This window comes from Ruditapes philippinarum, unplaced genomic scaffold (assembly GCF_026571515.1).
Source record: "Ruditapes philippinarum isolate M1 unplaced genomic scaffold, ASM2657151v2 ctg760_1_1_1_1, whole genome shotgun sequence".
NCBI lineage: Eukaryota > Metazoa > Mollusca > Bivalvia > Venerida > Veneridae > Ruditapes > Ruditapes philippinarum.
Window position 1 is genome coordinate 409605 of NW_026853160.1, and position 19136 is coordinate 428740.

The 19136-nt window shown below is 30.9% G+C and overlaps 1 protein-coding gene across 2 annotated transcripts; it reads left to right on the forward strand.

Annotated features, from left to right (window-relative positions):
* The first annotated feature begins 527 nt into the window (after positions 1 to 527).
* LOC132735656 (F-box/WD repeat-containing protein 1A-like) lies at positions 528 to 17927 on the forward strand. 2 transcript variants are annotated; one of them, XM_060722642.1, is made up of 11 exons: positions 528 to 695; positions 7656 to 7887; positions 8560 to 8746; positions 9580 to 9673; positions 10477 to 10614; positions 11975 to 12199; positions 12854 to 12997; positions 13523 to 13752; positions 14577 to 14655; positions 15097 to 15245; positions 17098 to 17927. In XM_060722642.1, the coding sequence occupies exons 1-11, from the start codon at positions 630 to 632 to the stop codon at positions 17102 to 17104; spliced, it is 1551 nt and encodes a 516-aa protein (XP_060578625.1). In that variant the 5' UTR covers positions 528 to 629; the 3' UTR covers positions 17105 to 17927. The 2 variants fall into 2 exon arrangements, with proteins under 2 accessions (XP_060578625.1, XP_060578618.1); XM_060722635.1 differs by having other exon boundaries at positions 529 to 695; positions 15097 to 15303; positions 17098 to 17924.
* Positions 17928 to 19136: the final 1209 nt, after the last annotated feature.

Genomic DNA, 19136 nt, shown 5'->3' on the forward strand with positions numbered 1-19136 from the left:
TGACCAGTAAGTGAATAAGGATAATGTTTTTTTATAATTACGAGTAATTTCACGCTAATTGTGAGGACGAACCCTAAATGACGTCTATATGGGCCCGCCATTTTGAAATGGACGTCACGTCAGGTTACAACGTAATGTCAACGGGAAAAAATATAATTTTAGCATTTTGACAACATTCGTACTTTTTATGAAAAAAATGAAAAACATGCCTAGAGATATATTGACGTCAGGGTTAACATGACATTAATTTTAAATGATTTTACTATTATATTTAATAAAAAATGGAATGTTCAAATTTGATGGGACAGACTATAGTAACGGTTACTTTGAGCACGGTTCATAATTATCGGTAACCGTATGGTTATTTTTCGGTTCTCTCCTTTTTTATTTTATTTTTAACTGGATATATTAAAAATATAATAAGTAATTGTGATTAATTGATAAGATCTATGAAGTTTTCAGCTAATATATCCAATATAAATTGAAAATAAAAAATCCGAAAAAGTGGTTTTCACCTCGCACCTTGCATGACGTCACAGATATTTCCTCCATGACAGACGAAAGGAAACCAACAAATTGAGTGAAGAAATATGACCCTAATTTAGCGTGATAGGATTAAATATTACAAAATGACATCTATGGAAAGTGAGATGGAGACATGCTCTTCATCTGTTGAGCGTTTAGATATTAAAAAGGTAAATGAAAATGTAATTCGACCACTTTTCTTCCAAGAAATCGACGCTCAATCACTGAACTGTCTTTGTCACCACCGGGTGTGTTCCTGTTTTCATAATTAGTGTTGTTTGTTATGACTTCTACCTGGATGTTTTGTTGTTATTACGATGTTTTTAAAGAAAAGTAGCCTCATTCATTAAATGTTGATTGGTTGACAAAATTGCCTAATTGTTTGTTAACATGTTACATTTTGTATTAGAAAAAATACGTAGGCCAATTTTTATGTATTGTTGATCATTTGAAGCTTTTGGAACAGGGCCCCTACAAAAAACATACGCCTTACTAGAATAACGTTTATGTTGATTACCTTAATGACTATGTCTTGCAACGTATTCACAGTATATAAACATTATACTGAAACAACTGATTACTGTGCTCTGGTTAACTTACTCTCGGGTTTGAAAAAATTTACTGTCTGATCTCTGAAAAAAAAAAAAAAAAAAAACTTGTGGGCCCAAAACACCACCAACAACTAACTTCTCTAAGCTATCTCCTTATCAGTTATGCTATGCGCACAGTTGAGTTGTTTGCTTATATGTGCTGCGCATGTTTGGGATTATTATGGTAATTACAGGGATGAGGTAACATATATTAAGTCCTTTATTGCAGTCAATGCAAAAGAGAATTTACCAACAGTGGGTTAACATATTTAGAATGGATAAAATTATTTTTGGGTATTAACAAAATATAATATTCAAGCACTTAGTCTGTAACTAATATTGTTTGACACAAACAAAAAATTTCACAATTTAAAGCTGTCGATCGAGTTCCCTCAAAGCCAAAGGGACACTTGATCGGCTTAATGTTGATAATGGTTGTTTGGATAACATTTTTTGTCGATGATTTCTTCAAAAGGGCTTTTCTTGAAAAATTTATTCAAAAAATAAATAAAATTCAAATAATTTAAAACTTCAACATATGATTTCCACTACCTTAATTTTTGTTTACAAACTACCAGAGCTTGCATAGATCTGTAAAACCTGGAACACACATTATTTTAAACCATAGAATCTTTTTCAGAATTTTGTGTTGGACACAATGCAGAATCTGGAATTTATCATAAAAAAAGATAACTTTTACCAAAATATTGAAATTGATTTTAAACCACTAAGATAGTCCTATAAAGGTTTTTTCCCTTTAAAAAAAATTATTTTAAATATGTCTGTTTCACCCCCCTTTGTGGCTGACACAAATTGCGCCATTTTTTTATCTTGCAAAAAGGCTGGTTTTATAAAAGATTCTGAACCTAAACAAAAGAATTTCTTGAGTCTGACCTATGTGTCATTAACCACATGCCAGACATTCCCAAAAGTACCAGTCATACAGTCCTGACCAGTAAAATTTCACTTGGTCCAGGGAAAAAATTGTGTCTGCTTGTCTGACTGCCCTGTGATAATAAAAATATTAAAAGTTCAACTTAGTTTATCCAAAAAAGAAAATTTAATGCTTTCCATCAATAATTTACATCAAGAAATTATCATCAACTTTAGCAATCCGAATAAATCACAGAAGTATCCATTTATACTATCTTTTAGATGGAATAGCTCGTAAACCCCAAAGTATACTTTTATGCAGGAAAAAAAATTAGTTTTTTCCCAAAAGGGGTTTTGCACTTTTTTGAATGAGCAAAACCCGAGAAAAAAATCTTCAAATTTTTTAAAACTGAATCAGCTGAAACATTTTAAGGTAGTAAAAACTATGACTTCTAGTTTTAAAAATTTTTTTAAAGTATACTGTTTACAAAAAGAATAGTCTTTTTGCTTATGATACTACATACCCAAAATTTTTCTTAAAAAAAATTTTTAGTTCATTGAAAGTGTAAAATTTCAAAAATATATAAACAAGAATAAATTTTTTAGGTCATATATATCATCCCAAAATAAAATTAAAATTGGAAAAATTATTAGTAAATTTTCTTTCCCGTTACTAGCCAATTTTGTTAATGTCAAAAAACTTTTTAAGGGGCATGCCCCTAATATTTTGACAAAAACATGATTTATACATTTCTTTAATTTTTCTTGGATTAACAGGGATAAAAAAAAAATTCCGCACATGTAATTTGTATGTGTAGACTTTGCAGCATGAGGGAATAGAAAATTTTAGCATGCTAGATGAAATTAGCTAAAGGATGCGGGATAAGCAGCTTTTAAAATTTTTTTGATCTCTGGATCAGTATGTGAAGCATACAAACTGCATTCATGGTTAAAATTGTACTTTAGATACATGTACTGTTACATGAGCACATTTACTTATTATTTCTTTTAGTCAGGGATTTTTACTTTGTAAGATTTTTTTGCACAATATTGATCTATTTGACCTACATGTAGCTAACACACAATTGTTACTTTCTTTGTAAAAATTTCAATTTTTAATAATACTTAATTATCACTTTTATCAAATTTTCTTCAGTTCTCAATAATACAGGGGGAAATTTGTTTCTTGTTTATGTTTCATAGTTAATTAGCAGGAAGATATTGTCCGTAATCAGGTTGGACAGTTGGAGTTTATGGTAGGACTGTTCTGCATATAATAGATAATCTATCATATAATTGTTCCCCTAAGATACTATAAAATAAGATTACTGTTGGGGAAAAAGGCCAAATGAGAAAAAGGGCTATGTTGTAAGGTTGAATGTTCACATTAAACTACCAAACAGAAATTATGTACAACCTTGATTAAATGTTTTATTCTTTTTTTATTAGTATGGTATGTGTATTAGTTACTTTATTTTAAATTTTGAAAGTGATTTTAAAAGCATTTTTATGTGTTTTTTGTGTTTTCTCTATTTAGATTTACTCTATCCACCCATATGTGTATCTCTCCGTTCTCATGTTCTGCCAAATGTAGCTCTAAAAGGGTTTGTTTTATTTGTTTTAAGAGTATTGAGGGAGTCTCGCGGCTTTCTTATCTGAGAATGCCTAGGATTGTTGACATAAAATGGGGTCACAAACTGCCACAATGTTTTATAATAACACAAGTGAGATGAAACTGTGTTTTACAAATCATTTGTTTATATAACCACAGGATTGTCATTGTTAATTTTATTGTTTTTCAATTTCAACATGAAAATATTGTATTTCATGTACTATGCATTAGAAGAAATGGTTTCCTGCTGATAATCACATTCAAATCTTATGCAAGTCACACATTTTGTTGAAGACTCAAGTACTGAAGTTTTTAATTTGTATTGTAAAAACCACTCTGTAAACAAGTAATGATTATTTGTCTCATTTCAAAAGAATATTCTTTCTCCATGCTGTGAAAAAAATTAAGGTGAAATGATTTATAACCATTTCTCTAAACAAATTGTCATCTATTGCTGAAAATCGAGGGAATTTTTTATGTTGCTCCAAAAAAAAAAGTGGCCAAATTATAGATGTAGGCTGTAGGTTGAGTTGTAGCTTTATTCTATATGCCTGTCAGTAGTTTTCTGTAACAGAATCAATTTGTTGATATTCCCAGTTGGGTTAATGTTATTATGTTAATTATATTGTTGCTGGGTCTACTATTGATAGCTAATATGAACAAGTTAATCCCGTGTGAATTCTTCTGGTAGCTTAAATTGACAATTCTAGATCCAGTCAGTTTCAGTTAAACCAAATTGAATAAAAGATTATCTGTATGATAAACATCTAGTGCATGTTTCTGCATGACATTTATGGTATGATGGTTTAAATTTTACCGAGGTGGACTTGCCCATTCTTAATTTTTAGGTAAAATGTGAAAATATATTGAGTGAACAATGTAGACTAAGATGAGATAGCACCAATGTGTCAGATGATCTTCTTGGTTTTTCACTTGTCACATGGGTAGAATCAGTTGTCATCAACGTTTTTGATTACATAATAATCAGGTAAAATCTTCAGGTGTCAAGTTTCAAAATTAATTGGGAAAAACCCCATGGTTTCCCATGTTCAGAATTGACAACTTACATTTTGTTTTATGATACTCATTATCCTATTGTTTATAATTATATAAACAGATTATAAATAGAAGATAATGCTTGAAAAAGATTATTTTGTCACTACAACAATATTGGTATGTATCAATCTGTCATTATTTTAAAAACTGGGTTATATTTGTTTAGATTTGACACATTAAGATTTGGTACATGTATACATGTTTGTCAACAGTGTACAATTGTTATTAGATTGAAACTTTATCAGTTGATTTCACAGTGTTGTAAATCAGTAAGTGAATACTGAATAATGAATGAGTATTTCAAGGTTATCTTTGAGTGTGATTGTTTATATAGGTTTTCTAATACAAAGTGAGACTGTGAGTCATTGAAAACTGATATATATCTTGTTATATCATTGTAAAAGCAGGTAAGCATTACAAAATATCAAGATTAACTGTTCTCAGATACAGATATTGACATTACTTTGTTAATGATATGGATACAAAAGATGCTTAATAATACTAAGGAATTCCCTCAGGTTTTTTTCTTCTTCTTTTTTTGGATTTTTTTTTTGTTAAAATATAATATTTTACATAATTATATGTATGTGTAAAACAGTATATACATTTCATACTCCGTAGTTTAATTGTGTGACTATGATATCAATTGGGAAATACATTTGTATATTTGCAAATTGAGTGACATAGTTTAGTGTAATTTTCATCAGATGAAAATGTAGAAATTATTTTTTTCTATAAATTTATATAAATTGAAAGAAAAGCGAATTTTACAGTCACAGATTTAGAAACATTGAAATGGTATGTGATTTAGTTTAAATGATTTGGGTGTGTTTTTTTTCAAAGCTTAATTTATGCAAATGATTGGTCTGTTAATATGTAAATGATCAATTTATTTGTATCTAAATAATTAGTTAATTTGTATAATTATTGACTTTTGTTTCATTTAAATACATGTAGTTCATTAACATATACACGAACTTTCTATGTTGATAAAAAAGTAGGTAATTTTGGAAGAAAAGGGATCACTTGATATTAAGGTATACAATTTAACATTATAAGAGTATTATTGGTTGAATTTCCTTGTCATTGATATTTCAAACTTTAAAATATCCGTTAAAAAGACCATTTTTAAGGAACATGGATGTCATGAAACGGGTCCTGTCAATAAATATGCTTGTCAGTTATCACAATTGATTTGCAGCTAGCCTTAATTGTTCTATTGTCTTAAAGAAAATAATTAAAAATCAGACCAGAATCAGATTGCTTTCAATTAAAATTTGTAAGGTATCTCACAAAATTGTTTTCAGGAGGTAAGGAAATACTTTTGTGGCTGCTATGTTTGATTATACTCTTATGCATGTCAACAATTTTGTCTCCGGGATTTGGTGCAATTTATTATTGGTAACTAATACTGCAATGGTGACCATGCAGCAAAAATAATACTTTCATAGTGGTAAAGTGTGCAAAACTTAGTTTGTGTTAATCAAACTTGATTCTAAAAGTGGTAGCTTCCTGGCTTTACACTCGTAGTGATCTACTCTTGTGCTATAACTTGCTTTAGTGTCAGAGCAATATGGTTTGTTACCATCATGATCATGGGATATTGTGTCTGTGTGTATTATTATAGGAGACTCATTGTCACAACATGGGCAACTTTTGTTTTGTAACTTCTTTTTATTGACAAATTGAAAATTAAACATTTTGGTGGTGTTCATGGATTGTACATTAGTGCTTAAAATATATATATACAGTATATAAAATACTTAAGTATTTGATTATTTAATTTCTTAAATACCTCTTAACAAATTACTGAACATTAATAAAAATTAAATATTTCATCAATTTTTATGCCATATTGCTGCAGAAAACAATATCAATTTTGATATAAGTGCCTTAATGTGTAAATCTTGTACTAATTATTCCAATAAGTAGTAAATGTTACACATCAGGTATTGTTTATTGCTGGTCAATTACTTTTACAAGAAAAAGGTGCATACATGTTTTAGATCCTATCATAAAGCATTGAATTTGTAGGAAGTACTATTATGTGGCACTGGGTTAAAGCCTAATTGTAATGAAGTCATTACCTTCAGATAGTGATGGAAATCGGATGAAATTTGTCCCAATCGATCATGGGTTAAGTCGGATGGGACATAATTAATCGATAACTTTTTGAATAAAGTCACGTTAAAAAGAAATGGGGAAGTATCATTTTTTCCCAATCTTCCCAAGGCACTTGATTATATTCAATAACATGAACTTCATTTTCCACTTTTCAACATAGTTTTAACCTTATATAGTCATAATTTTACGAAATAGATTTTATTTTTCAATGGATGTCAAATAATAACATTCAAATCACATTATATTACTATTGATTACATTCACGTATTGATCCTGTTCAACTCCAAATTGTCTCTGAGATGATTTTTTGCGATCGGTGAGGTGTTCTTTAAAGAAAATTAACGTCAGAATTAATTCCCTTTGATACCTTACTGCAGTAAGCATTTTCGACGACGTCGCGGAACAAATTTTTTGTAAATCGATTATTGTCGCTTTACATAACAGAAACTGATTATCGGCGGCTTGCGACAATCGGAACATCACTACCTTCAGATAACACATCCATATGATAATGTTTATACAATGTCGGGGTTGAACGGGTTATGTAAAAAACAACAACCAGCACATAATGACTTGTGACAAACTGAGTTCTGAACCAAAATTTGTTAGTTTATAGAAAGTTATTATAGTTTGATTGTGTTGGAAGCTGTAAGCTTATTGAAACACTCCTGAATCCCTTCCTGGAACCAACCAGTACCAAGCAATGAATGTAAAGTTTCTTGCTCAAGGAAACCACGGCTTGCCCCTGACAGCAATCGTAAGATTACTAGTCTGACGCAATAACCACTCGGCCACAACGCTACTTTAAGCTTAGATTTGCTTGAAACACATCAATATCTTTTAAGTTTACTAAAGTTTATGTCTTTATATTTCAGGCAGAGACAATTGCCCACATAAAACCTGTAGGCTCTGTAGTTGATGAGCAACCTTCACCCCAATTTCTCAAAGAACGTGATGGATGTGTAAAACTGTTTGATAATTGGTCAGAAAATGACCAAGTGTTGTTTATTGAACATCTATTGTCCCGTATGTGTCATTATCAACATGGACAAATCAATGCATTTCTCAAACCCATGCTACAGAGAGATTTTATCTCAGCACTTCCAGGTAAGTTTTTATCTTTTTACTTTATTCAGATGCCGGCTGAAATATCTAACATAGGAGCACCATAGTTCTTCCAACACCAGTCAAGCAGGAAAGTCACTGTATGATTTAAAAACAATGTCTGGGTGACTTTAAATCCAAACATGAGAAAAATACACTGACTCGATTTTAAAGGTATTGTTATTTGAAGGAAATACTGGTGTTTTTATCGCATTCATTATCATTAAGGTAAGCTGGAAATGAATTTGTGGTAGGTTTGTTTGTTGAGCCATTTTACAATGTAGAAATCATGCTGTCAGCCATCTACATCTATTATAACTGAAGTTGCTGCACAGAACTAGGACTGCAGCTCAAAGGAATGTTTAAGTATTGACATTTACCATCATCATGTAAATTTTAAAAATTAAAAAAAAAAACAGGAAATATAGGTGTGGTTAATGCCAATGACATTATATGTGTATTGTATTTTATAAATTGGTGCAATACATGAAGCTAAAGGAATATCTTAATGCTGCCAAGTTGAATATTTGAAGAATTGGTCATGTATTAATTTCAAACTTGTTATAAATTGAAATTCTGTAATAATGGCTTTAATCAATTATATTTGATGAAATTATTTCATAAATTTGAAGTATGAAATGTAGGTAAGTGATTTCTTCTCTCACTCATTTCCAGCCAAAGGATTGGATCACATAGCAGAAAACATTTTGTCATATTTGGATGCCAAATCATTATGTTCAGCAGAATTAGTTTGTAAAGAATGGTACCGAGTGATCTCAGACGGTATGCTCTGGAAGAAGCTCATGGAACGCATGGTACGAACAGACAACTTGTGGCGAGGCCTTGCGGACCGACGCGGATGGTGAGAATACATACTCACAAATTCTATTCTCAATTGAAAATATAAATTATTGTTGAAAATGGCATTGACCTTTGAGTCACGACAAATGGCATTGGCCTAAGAGTCATTACTATTTAATCACTTAAATTTTTCTTTGGCATTGACTTGTATATTTTCAGAGTTTAAATAGTGACAAGTTTTAAAACATTTTTGTATTAATTGTTCTAAATGCATTTGTGTAATTGTTAAAAAATTAAAACAGTTTTTATCTGAATTTATGATAAAGAGTTCTCAAGTATTTTAAGTCTTTCAATTGTATTATTAAAAAGAAGGTATGCATTTAAGTTCTCAATGATTTATTGAAGTCCTTAAAGTGAAAATTTTATCATTGGAAAAAAATTTGTATTGTCAATCTTGTTACTTATATTATATTGAGACAGCCTATTTTTATTTTTGATTGTTTAAGACAGGAAGTGACGTTAGTACAACTGATGAAAAATTTAATTTTTTATTGAGATGTATACCTCTCAGGATGAATGTTAAAAGTTTCAGTTTTTTAAACAATCTTAACTTAACTCTGAGCTGCTCAAATCTTGCCATGGACACAACATAATGTTCCTTCTATCCAGCTAGCTCACTGAAAAGTTGATAGTTCTTCTTACATTATTATTTTAAAGTTATTCTTACTTAATTAAAATAGTGCATAGGGGCACATGAGGTTGTCATGTTCCAGAGTAACATTTACTGTATAGGTTTGACTCAAAGTTCTTGGTATTTAATTGGGTTGAAGATAAAATTATGTTAATTCTTAAAGGAACTATTATAATATATAATATTTTTCCTGAACATTTCAGGGGTCAGTACCTGTTTAAACCTCGCCAGGGAGAAGTACCAAAAGATCACAAATTCTACCGAAGCCTTTACCCACAAATAATACAAGATATAGATGTAAGTGTTTCATGTATATATCGGTTGATTTATTGCTGTATTAAATAACAGATAGTATATGATTGAATGGCAACTGCAAAATTACACAATAATTGTATTTAACTATGCAGTCCTATTGATTTTAATCACATTATATCTATTAATGTGAAATGTAGAGATTTCCCTTGGGGGCAAGTGGGAGGGATGGCATTTTAACTGCATTAGTGGCTGTTGAATTTTATCTATATGATAAGTTTAATGTGATAAACTATAGATATTAACCGAAACTTTTAAAGTGTCTAGCCGTTTGAGACAATAAAATAGGTATGTAATGCATGGAAATAAGATTTTAGCTTCTTTCATGATGTCATAACATGGAAAATTGTAACTAGTCTTGTTAAAGCTATATACAAAGAGCATTACACATAGGGTCATGTTTTCAATTGTTAAAATACTGGTTTCCTTTATGACATATTATTTGAAGGCAACATATTGTACCACATTTTTGTTGGAAGTTACTTTATGCTGTTATTTGTATTTAAAAAAAAAGACAACAACCTAAAAACAAACAAACAAAAACAAAAAAGGGTTATTTGATCATTAAGTGATAATATATTAAATATGTTAACAAACATGATTGTCACTAAATGAAATTTAAAAAACTTAGTATTAATTCCAAAAATACAGAAATGCTGTAATCTTATACTGCAGCACAAAAAAGTTGAACATTACATGCCAGAATAAAAAAAAACACACACAAAAATTAGGAAAAAAGATCACTTTTATACATGATACTTTTATATAGCATTTTCTGCCTATTTCAGAGAATAGAAACAAATTGGCGGACAGGTAGACATACATTACAACGTATACACTGTCGAAGTGAAACTAGTAAAGGTGTATACTGTCTACAGTATGATGATCTGAGGATAGTGAGTGGACTTAGGGACAATACAATAAAGGTATGTGACATAAATGTCCATTCAAAGTTATATAGTGAGTGAACAGGTGAAAGTCAAAATAAGTTTACATTTCGCCATTATTCAATCATCATTATAACAATCAAACTTTTGCAATTTATTTTAAGTTCAACTCAACCGGACAAAGAAAACATTCAGCATAATGCCACTTTAAACTTTAACACATGATACAATACCTTAAATGGACTTGTCCATCTTACAATCTTGATAAAACCATTCCTCATTTTATTTGAAAATTTCTTAATTTGTACTGACTGAATGGCAGTAGTACAGGCTATAATTTGATGGCATGGATGTTATGGGGGATATTGGTCTGCACTAGTCACATGGGGAGAATCAGTTGATGCTAGCAGGCGAAGAGTTAATGTTAAGAGTAATACAATGAGAATAAAGCATTAAACGTTCCTTGATATTCAAAAAAATATAATACCTTATTCAGGGCTGCCGATTTTCCGCGGATCCGCGGAAATCCGCGGATTTCGTGAGCTCCTGGGTCATTTTTGAGATCGATGTAAATTCGACAAAGACAATAAATTCATTCGTCATATTTTATACAGTACTCAAAAACCGGCACGCTTCGGCTTTTATCGTTACGCTAGCCGCCTATGGTACGTCTGTAAGCGCTTTTCTCATTGGTCATATCGAGTCTTTTCCGGCATTCTATTTTAGAATAACCAATCAAATTACAGTTTACATCGTTGCTCTTGTCTGTTGTCAAAATGCGTCAAAATGTCGGATATTTGTCAAATTTAGAGTCCAGGAAATTGATTTTAGGGCATACCAAATCATCAGAATCCAGGAGCTTTCGGGGGCTTCGCCCCCTGAACCCCCTGGACCTGCAAAGGGGGCTTACGCAGCCCCCTTGACCCCGGCGTATTTTCCGCTGATTTTGAAATTTGCTGTTGGCAGCCCTGCATAAAAGGCTATAGGATGTTTTTATCCAGCTAAATATGTGTAATGTCTAATGGATATGTTCAGCTTTGAATTTAGAACATAGCAAAAAGTTAAGGGAATTCCAATATCAAAATAGCAACAGTTAAATCAATATCAAAAGTAAAATTTTCAATTTTTATAAGTTATTTAATAGATATTCAGTCTAAAACAGTTTGTTTCTGTTGCCAAAGTTTGATGTCTATTTGTCAGTAATGTAGATGAATGAAATCTATGCATTTAAATGAACTTTGTCAGGAAAAAACATTATTGATTATATTTTTATTTAACTTTTTGAAACAAATTTGCATGAAAAAAAAAAATGTAAAATTTTATCAAAGATTTATTTTGGATTGGCCTAAACTTATTTTGTGTCAAATTAGTTTGATTATTGTTTTAAATTTTGTTGTAGATTTGGGATAGAAACTCATTAGAATGCATGCAGGTACTGACCGGTCACACTGGGTCAGTACTGTGCTTGCAGTACGACAACAACATCATCATCTCTGGGTCAAGTGACTCCACGGTACGCGTGTGGGACGTGCGTACAGGAGAAATGCTGAACACCCTCATCCACCATTGTGAAGCTGTACTTCATCTTAGATTCTGTGATGGTATTATGGTTACATGTTCAAAGGTAAGGAATTCTTTTTTTTGTCAAGATGTGTATACTGTGTTACATGTTGCATAAGTTAAGTGCAAAACAGTTGAGTGGCCAAGTGATTTAGATGTCCTGCATCGTGGGTTCAAGCTTTATTGCTGATATGACCATGTTTCCTTATATGACACCAGTAGAATACTATTAATAAGTCCCTGGAAACAGACTTGGGTGCTTCAAATAAACTTCGAGCTCAGACTGTCGTCCAGCTAATTCAAAAAGATGTTTTCACTAACTAACACAGTTGTATCTGCTTTCTTTTGTCCATATTAGTTTTAACCTATTTGTAGTGAGTCTATGGTCTTTATATACTTTCCGTTAATAAGTGATAAATACAGCATAAACAAGAGGACATTTTAACACTGATTTTTTTTCTCACTTAATTAGGAAGAGACCTTAGCCTCTTGATTTTGGGGAAAATTATCGCTAAACTTTCCAAGTTGGGAAGAAAAAAAGCTGTTGTAAGTTCAGATATATTTGGGAAAAAAGTCAATATAAAAATTGTAGAAAACAGTATTTTTTCTGTGTTATGAGTTGACAGTCAAATTGCATCTGAAATCTGAGAATAAAATGAATCTTTTAGGAAGTAACATGCTGTGATAATCAGTTTAATAAAGTATTTTTATTATGTAGGATCGTTCAATAGCAGTATGGGACATGCAATCTCCAACAGAAATCAATCTGAGACGTGTGTTGGTTGGCCATAGGGCAGCTGTAAATGTTGTAGATTTTGATGATAAATATATCGTATCGGCATCAGGTGATAGGACTATCAAGGTTCGTGCTTCTTTATCCCATTCTAAATTCTTAGACTGTTATTGGTGGAAAATTTTGTATCGATATATCGAGAGACAAATACATTTAAATATGTGTTATAAATTGGGATCATGGTGTTATGCATGCTTACACGTTACAAATACCACAATCTTTCAGGAAAAAAAATTTTTACTTTTGTCGCTGACAATTGAATACAGAGTTTAAAGTTCAAGTTAGCCAAGTTTTTTTGAAAAAGTTACTTCTCTTATTCACCAGTCTTGGCTCACATAAAAGCTTGTAAAAATGGATTTAAGTCCACAAGCAGTCAGAATTTTCATGATTATATACATATATAGAAGACATTCATCAACATTCAAATCATGATGTTTTAAAATGCCGAATAGTAGGTTAGAGTAAGGGTGCTTGTCATCATAAAGTCCAAAAACTTGCAATTTGAACGTTAATTTATTAAGTAGAACTTAAGTTATTACTTATTATATTGTTTATTAAGTGAAAATGTATTTACATTGTATGTTTCTTGTTTAGGTATGGAGTACATCAACATGTGAGTTTGTACGGACATTGAATGGTCACAAACGTGGAATAGCTTGTTTACAATATAGAGACAGATTAGTAGTTAGTGGTAGCTCGGATAATACAATAAGATTGTGGGATATTGAGTGTGGCGCATGTTTACGTGTGCTAGAAGGCCATGAAGAGTTGGTTAGATGTATACGTTTTGATAATAGAAGGATTGTTAGCGGGGCATATGATGGGTAAGTTTTGCATATATATATGTTTTATAATTTAATAGGGAAATGGATAATTTGAGGATTGACTGCAAAACTGTCCTTCTTAATTTCATATAATTTACTGCATTTTTGTGGTCAACCCATAGTATGGGAGATTACCATGATCTAAACTGTTTATGAATAGCAGAATATTGATAATACTGTTAAGTATAATAGTAATAAAAGGCAAATTGATAAAACATTATTCAAAACAGATAGCAGAGTTTTCTGTACTATTTAAAACAGTATTTTTCTTGAATAACTTTTTTGCTAAAGATATGTACAGTATTCCTAGAAACATTTGTTTTAGCCATGATAAACTACTGCATAATCATCATGAACGCAAATTTTGAAAACAGCTGTAGTGAAGATCATGTATTTTTTGTATTACAATTTCATTACTGTCTGGGTTTTACATTTACCTGAGAAGGTGATAATTCTATACGGCATACAATATTGACCAAAGTTTTCATCACACATAAATTGAACTCAATAATGTTTTCATTAACAGCAAATAACATTTTAATAGAATTGTTAATACAAGTGGTTCAGATTTTACCTATAATCTCTCTGTAAATAAAAGATACTATGAAACGAGAAGATTTCATATTCAAATTACTAATACAGATTTTTTTGTCATAGGAAACTATTGATGAAATGTTGGTGGTTCTGCCCTCAGATGGCATAAGAGTGCCTTAATTAATGAACAGAGTGGCACTCTTGGTGTCTTCCCCCACCTATAAAGTTGGAACATTGCCAAATGATCTTTAAAATTTTGATGTAATGTTAACTACAATTGTTAATTACAGTAAGATTAAAGTATGGGACCTGGCAGCAGCATTGGACCCTCGGGCACCGGCAGGCACTTTGTGTATCAAAACCCTTGTTGTGAGTACATCTTTCTAACCATCAGATATGAGTACACTGTGTACAGAAATAGGGTTAACTAGTTAATAAAATAATCTCTGGTATTGATCAATTATTGGAAAAATATTTATTGTTCTTGATGCTGGATATTTTTTTATTGAAAATAATTTCAATTTTTATTCTGACTTAAAAAAAAGGAGAAAAATTAGAAAAAACACTATTACATTAGCAGATATTTGAAGGGGAAAATTGAATGAATTTTAGAACCAGAATTCCTTTTATTTGTAATTAGTCCTGCATGTAATTCTGCATTGAAATATAAATAATTACCTTATTTTGAATCTATTTGATGCGTTTTACTTTCCAATCTATTTTTAATACAAGTTAAACATAGATTTAAATTTTAGAAAAGTGTTATACTTCATTTGATAGCAATAATTCCCTTAGTTTGAAATTTTCCAGCAGGAACATTCGGGCCGCGTGTTCCGTCTCCAGTTTGATGAGTTCCAGATAGTGAGCAGCTCTCACGACGACACGATACTTCTGTGGGATTTTCTCAACGTACCCGTCACAGACACACCTGTACGATCACCATCACGCAATGCATATAAGTTAGTTCCATAAAACAATAAAAACACACAACCTATGCCTAGATGTGCCAGCTAACTGGTCAGTAGATATACTAACATAACATAGTAACTTATTTTATACCATTGACAATTCCTTTTTGGTCATAATTTTGGGACACGTCTCTTTTGATTCTCTTCTCTGATTTTTGTGTACTGTTTATTTCTTTGTATTTGTCATACAGAAAGAAGATACAATTCTGACAACCTCACATCATCTTTAGTGTTGATTATCTTTTATACGTTTGAATTATTTCTAACCTTGGTTTGTCATTTTTGTTTCTGTAATTTTTTTGTTTTTTTTCTGGGTATTTCTTTGCATATCAGCTAGATTTCTATAGTATTTTAGATCTTACTTAGTCATTTATTTTGTGCTAGTTTTACACAAAATTTTCTGTTTTGAAATTAGTTTTCTTTTAGTTTTATATAACAAATATTGAATTTCTTTCTTTGTTTTGGAGTGGTTCGGTGGATGCTTAGATATGCCTTGCATCTTACTCTATATAAATTTGGTACTGTATTCCTAGAAAAGATTTCGCGCATTTTAAATTAGCGGTTTTCGCGGTAGGCATGATTCTGCAAATCTTTATAGCCGCAAATATGTCACATATAACAAATCCGCGAACATTTCTAGCTTCAACCAAATATATCATAAAAAGTGCAGAATATTTATTATAATCTACTTACACAAAACAACATATAAACACAGGTGTTATAGAAATGTGTAAAGAATTATTATGTATGTTATTGATACTAGTTTGCACGCTGAAAAGAAAAAATCAATTATTAGTAATTAACATGCTTATTGACGTTATTTGCTAGTCACGGCGTTGACAAACGCATTTACAGTTTGCAAACATTGAATGGCTTGGATTTTATTTGCTTGGAGTAGGTGTAATCCTTTGTTAAGAGTACAATAGCGATCAAGTGCTACATTGATAACAGTTGTTATAATGAAAGGTATATACAGTCCGATAATGTGTAAAAATGTGTAAAAAAAATACGTATCAACATTTTGAAGATAAAGTCAGTTATGATTCAAATGAGAATCAAAGCTAACGGGTCTGACTAAATCATACTTAATAACATAATGAAAAAGGTTTGGAAATATGAATTTGTTCACGGAACAACCGACCTTGTTTGACTAGTCAATAGATGAAAATGTATCGAGTAACGTTGCGCGACTTGTCAAGAAAAAAAACAATTAAAAGCACCCAACAGGCAAGGTCATGCATAAAAAACGTAGCCTCCAAAAACTGTAATTTAGGCCGTAGGGACTTAACATTCACGGAATTTGCGGTTACTACATTTCCGCGAAAAGTTTCCGCAAAAATGCCGACGTGAAAAACGCGAAATATTGTATCCGCGAACATTTCTAGGAATACAGTATTTGTTTATACATTTTATATTCACAAAGTATTTATATTAAAATGCAAAAGAAAATGCATATGTTTTCATTTTTGCATTACTGTAGTAATAGAAATTCCATGTTTAAATTAACAGTAAACTGTAATCTGGATTGACTGCATTTAAAATCTAGATTGTTTAAAAATTAACATTTAAAATAAAATAGTTTAAAATTTCTATTTGTAATTAGTATATATAGATGGATAGTTGGGTCTGTTAACAAGCTTTTGGAATCCGTGAGGAATTGATAGAATAAATAGTATCATTTATAAATAACTGTCATAAAGACTCAGTTTTAGTAATTATGAATTCAATTGTCTTGAAGTATAACAGATAACTGTTATGCACTGTCTTTTGTAAGAAGCTAAATTTTAAGTCATGCACTCGTTGAATCCTAAAATAACACAATGTTTTCTCTTGTATTTTTCAGTCGATAAAGAATGTGTACTGATCTTTACTTGAAAAGATAAACTAGTAAAGGATTTGTGACAAAAGTTGCCTATATTAACTAAACTCATTGAGTGACAGATTGTGGGCCGAAATCTCGATCATGATATACATATAACAAGTACCCATTGATGATTTCTGTTGGGATATGTTTGAAGAAATGTTTCAAATAACTTACCATGAGATGTACAGTGTTGCCAAATACTAGAATGTTAATATCTAAACATCAGCTTGCTGTGTTGGACTAAGGAAATGTGCTATGGAGAAACGATCATCAAAAATGAGGCTTTTTCTGGGAAAAAGAAATAGATGTCAATGAGAAATTGGATGCAGATCTGTTTAAAGGGCAGGCTAAAAATGATGATAATGTTCTTGAATTGTAAAGGAATATTTGTTCACCATGTTGAATTGTTTTCTATATATTTATTTGTTGTACTTGTGATAACATGTGACTTTTTTTCCTACAATGTTTACAAGCCAATCTGCACTGTCTTGAAATTAAGGTGTGGATTGTAGAGATTTGGTGAAATGAGCTTCGGATATGGGCAATGTTTTTACTAGCAAAATTATGCTTTACTCTTACTAACAAATGAAACAGCTTTGTCTGCTTGCCTTTTTTCTGACAGATCCATCATGAGTTATTGACACATGGAGACAATTGTCAACCTTTTTGAAACTTATTTATCTTATTTATAACTTTGGATCATTATTTGGTTTAATTTGAATAGAAGCAGCACTACAAATTTTTAGCTTTACTGTCAAAAGGCTTGAGCTGTTTAATGAGCTATAGTCAGCATTTGCCATTATAAATTCATTTGCTCGACTTCCCACATTATGATTTAAGAGCTATCTCAGGCCTTTCATTATCAAAATCTTAAAATAAACCAAATGTTAAATACAGAATCTTACAAGAAGGCATGGGTGTTAAAGTTGGCCTAGCATCAATACCCAGTTATGTAGGCCTATATTTCTGTTATAGGTTTTGTTCTCACAGTATTAAAATAACTGAAGATGTTAAACAATGCATTGTATGAAAATATTTATATGAAAAATAACATGAAGGCTCAGTGTACATAGATTTTTTTTCTCCAATTCTTTATAAATGTATCTCCTGTGGAGATTTTTTTAAGCCTTTGACCTTGATCGTAAGTCTAATATGACTATTTAAATTGAAATTAGGCTATTTATTACACTAGTGCTTTTTTTTCAGTTAATATTTTTCAATTTAATGTTTTGATTCAATATATGAGTGTATATTAAAGTATGAACAAAGCCTAAATCACAAAAAAAAAAGAACTCGGTTGTTGTTTTTTTCAGAATAAATGAATTTTCTTGCTCAAAATCATGTCACTGTTTGCCCAACTCTGAAGAAAATAATTATTCTGTTAATATTGCATATAGTGAAAATTTTCTGTCAGCTTTATTGTCAAAGTATATATAACATTGAGAATTACACATATGAAGCTTTGTTAAGACTTTTTTTGTGCTGATTTTGTTAAAAAATTTACAATAACACAATGTGAGATATTCATATTATGTTTGTGCTAACAGATTTGTTCTTGTAATGAAAACTTTTATTGTCTTTATGCTGAATTTGCGCTTTTCTCCTGTAACCAATAGTCCGCACTGTTGGCAGTAACTGATTTTACCAATTTGCAGGCCCACATCTGTGCCATTGATCACTTTCTGCACTGTTTGCTATTCAGCCAATATTGACGTTGAAATTTTCCTTAAAAAGAAAGAACGGTTTGTCCAAAATTGAAAGATGGAAAAGTCTCTGTGTTAAGTATGGTAAGATTTAAGCAAGTTTAGTACAATGACTTGTTTCCATATTTAAAAAAGAAGAATTCTAAATTCTTGAAACATATTTATATTTTGGCTTTTTTTTGTTAGTTTTTTTTCTCACTTAATTTACCTTATTTCATAATTGTTCCCAATCAAAATTGTTTCATGCAATGAAATCACAAACTGTATGGCGCAGTCTTAAAAATTGGAGAGAATTCTACAAATTGATGTTTGAAA

Excerpts from the sequence above, each read along its gene's own strand:
- LOC132735656 (XM_060722635.1), top strand. The coding sequence starts at position 630 with ATGACATCTATGGAAAGTGAGATGGAGACATGCTCTTCATCTGTTGAG. Across the intron at positions 10,615-11,974 it reads TTAGGGACAATACAATAAAG|ATTTGGGATAGAAACTCATT; the intron begins GTATGTGACATA and ends ATTTTGTTGTAG. Across the intron at positions 12,998-13,522 it reads CAGGTGATAGGACTATCAAG|GTATGGAGTACATCAACATG; the intron begins GTTCGTGCTTCT and ends TTTCTTGTTTAG.